At 41.7% G+C, this 2328-nt stretch overlaps 1 protein-coding gene across 1 annotated transcript in view; it reads left to right on the top strand.

Annotated features, from left to right (window-relative positions):
- Positions 1 to 2065, top strand: part of LOC101860437 (acetylcholine receptor subunit gamma) — a gene marked incomplete at its 5' end in the record, with an annotated part of 7626 nt that extends 5561 nt beyond the window's left edge. Inside the window, 1 exon segment of the mRNA XM_013086692.2 lies at positions 90 to 2065. Coding sequence (XP_012942146.1) covers positions 90 to 424 — 335 coding nt within the window.
- Positions 2066 to 2328: the final 263 nt, after the last annotated feature.

The following is a 2328-nucleotide window of genomic DNA, read 5'->3' as shown; positions in this document are numbered from 1 at the left end:
CTTTCTTTCTCTCTCTCTCTCTCTCTCTCTCTCTCTCTCTCTCTCTCTCTCTCTCTCCCTCTCCCCCTCTCTCCAAATCCTTCTCACAGCTGACTTCGCCAACAACGAGTGGTACCTTTACTCGGCTGACATGGTCCTAGGCGGGGACAACGAGACCCGGCCGTCCACTATGGACGTCGAGATGACCCTAGAGAGAAAGAGGAGCACAGGAACGGCTGGCAGCACACAGGGTCAAGAACTGACCACTGGCTACGTCTCTGTGGAAGGCGGAACAGAGAACTGCTCGCAGACGCAACAAAATGGCGACGGAACGAATGGAGGCACTTCCTTGCATGACGTCATCGGATTACGTCTTGTGCTATTTATAGCAAGCGTGGTTGCCTTCAGGTCTAGATGGGAATGTGAGAATGCTTTGTATAGATAACGTATCTTACTGTAATATCGTAGGAAGATAACAGTGTGATTTGTTTACATATTTTCGTCCCACATCAAAATTAGAGAAAAACATGGTCATTATTACACAACTGTCACAGATCTTTTCACAGTGGCTTCCCTTAAGCGAATGTTTTAGATTTAACGGCAAAAAAGCTACATGTTTTATGTACCGATTTGTTCTCACTAGCTGGAAGAGTCGGACAGCTTTTGGAATCAGTACACCTAATTAATAATGAAAGACTGGTGTCTTTTAAAGCTGCAAAATGAGCTGCAATGCCGTTGGGGTATTTCTAAAATAGTTCTACCATAATATGTTAAAATGTTTTTGAGGCTTCTCGACCCAGATAATAGTGTAGAGACTTGACAAAATGCCAGGTCGTGGACTGGGTACAGACGAATTAACTTTTACTTAAAAGCGCCGTAGATACAAAATTCTCGCATTACCAATTAAACAACGTTAGTTTAACTGGACTACTTTGCACGCAGGTGTCATGTATCTAAGTCGCCCCAATAGAAAAGCTTTTATAAGTCAAATTTTTTATAAAGCCCTACTTGTGTTATGATTTAAAATTCAGTAATGATTATACAACCCAAGCTCTTGCCCATGACCATCAGAGGTCGAGGCATCAGCTGATGCACCATTCAGCAATGCAGCTACCTCCACGACCCCTGGAAGGGTTAAATGGCTCGAGATCATGATCGTAAATGATTAAGAAGTGCCAGATCACTAGCATGCTTTTGGACACTTATTGATTTCACATTGCCTTAGTCAGTTCAGGTGGAGTCGGTAGCCTAGTGAATGGACTTCAGGACCAGTAATCGTGAGATTGCATGTTGGCAGGCGAGAGCCTCACCACGGTCCGACGTTGTGTCCTTGGGAAAGGTAGTTTGCACGAAATTCCCTTTTAGCTCAGTCCTTTCGGAGATAGACGTTAAACTCGGAGGTCCCGCCTCTTAAGTAACCTAATAGTGTTGATAGGGGCGCTAAACCTACACTATCATTTCACCACTTTTTCGTTGGTCAGGTCATGGCTGGATTAAGCATTGGGAGGTCTGGGGCCCGCTTTGAAGGGAGGCATCTTATCTAACTCCCCCATCTGCATAAACCTCAGCCTAGTAACAAAGAAAAGCTAAGAATATAAACTGGACATTTTTAGTGAGGAAATACTGAAATTGGGCTATTCTTCCAACATTATAGTGTGTAATGAAATAATACAAATTGAAAATGAATTTATTTACGCAAAGAAATTCAAATAGCTTCATTAAATGTTTTCAGGGAACAAGTTGAACAACAAACGAGTAAATATTTTTGTTCAAATCAGAGAATAGATTGAGTTAAAGTTAAAACCATTACAGTCATAATTTTATATATGACTCAATGCTTCTAAATGTTATATCTGTGGGAGCCCCCCCCCCCCCCCCGGCCCCCCGATCCCTTGGTGGGCAGTCCTTCAAACCATAGCCATTTTTCTGAACTCCCCAAACTCAGTCCCAGATAAAGTAATACAGCAAGCAGCATACTCCAGTCCCTGCCAGTACAGCAGGATTTCAGAAAAAGGCATGTATTCTTAAAAGTAATGAAGTGTACTTATTATGAGGTTTAGATAATAACATATAACAAATAAATAAAGATTATGAAAATTCAATTCAATTAGGTTCACTACCTTTTGAAAAAACAATGCACAAATTAGGAAGCCCCCCCCCCCCCCCCCCATTCCATAATTTCGATTGTCATTCTGATTTTTAGTACTGTAATAATTTTTTTAGAAATCTGAAACCTCAAAAAGTAAACAGCGATATGCTTAAGGTACTAGGAAATCATGAGGTTACCGCATCTGCCACTGATCTAATGATCGAACGCCACTGTCTGTTACGTCCATAAAGAGTTAAGGT

The sequence above is a fragment of the Aplysia californica genome, unplaced genomic scaffold (genome assembly GCF_000002075.1).
Source record: "Aplysia californica isolate F4 #8 unplaced genomic scaffold, AplCal3.0 scaffold00493, whole genome shotgun sequence".
Taxonomy (NCBI): Eukaryota; Metazoa; Mollusca; class Gastropoda; order Aplysiida; family Aplysiidae; genus Aplysia; species Aplysia californica.
This window is presented reverse-complemented; position numbering and strand designations above follow the sequence as displayed.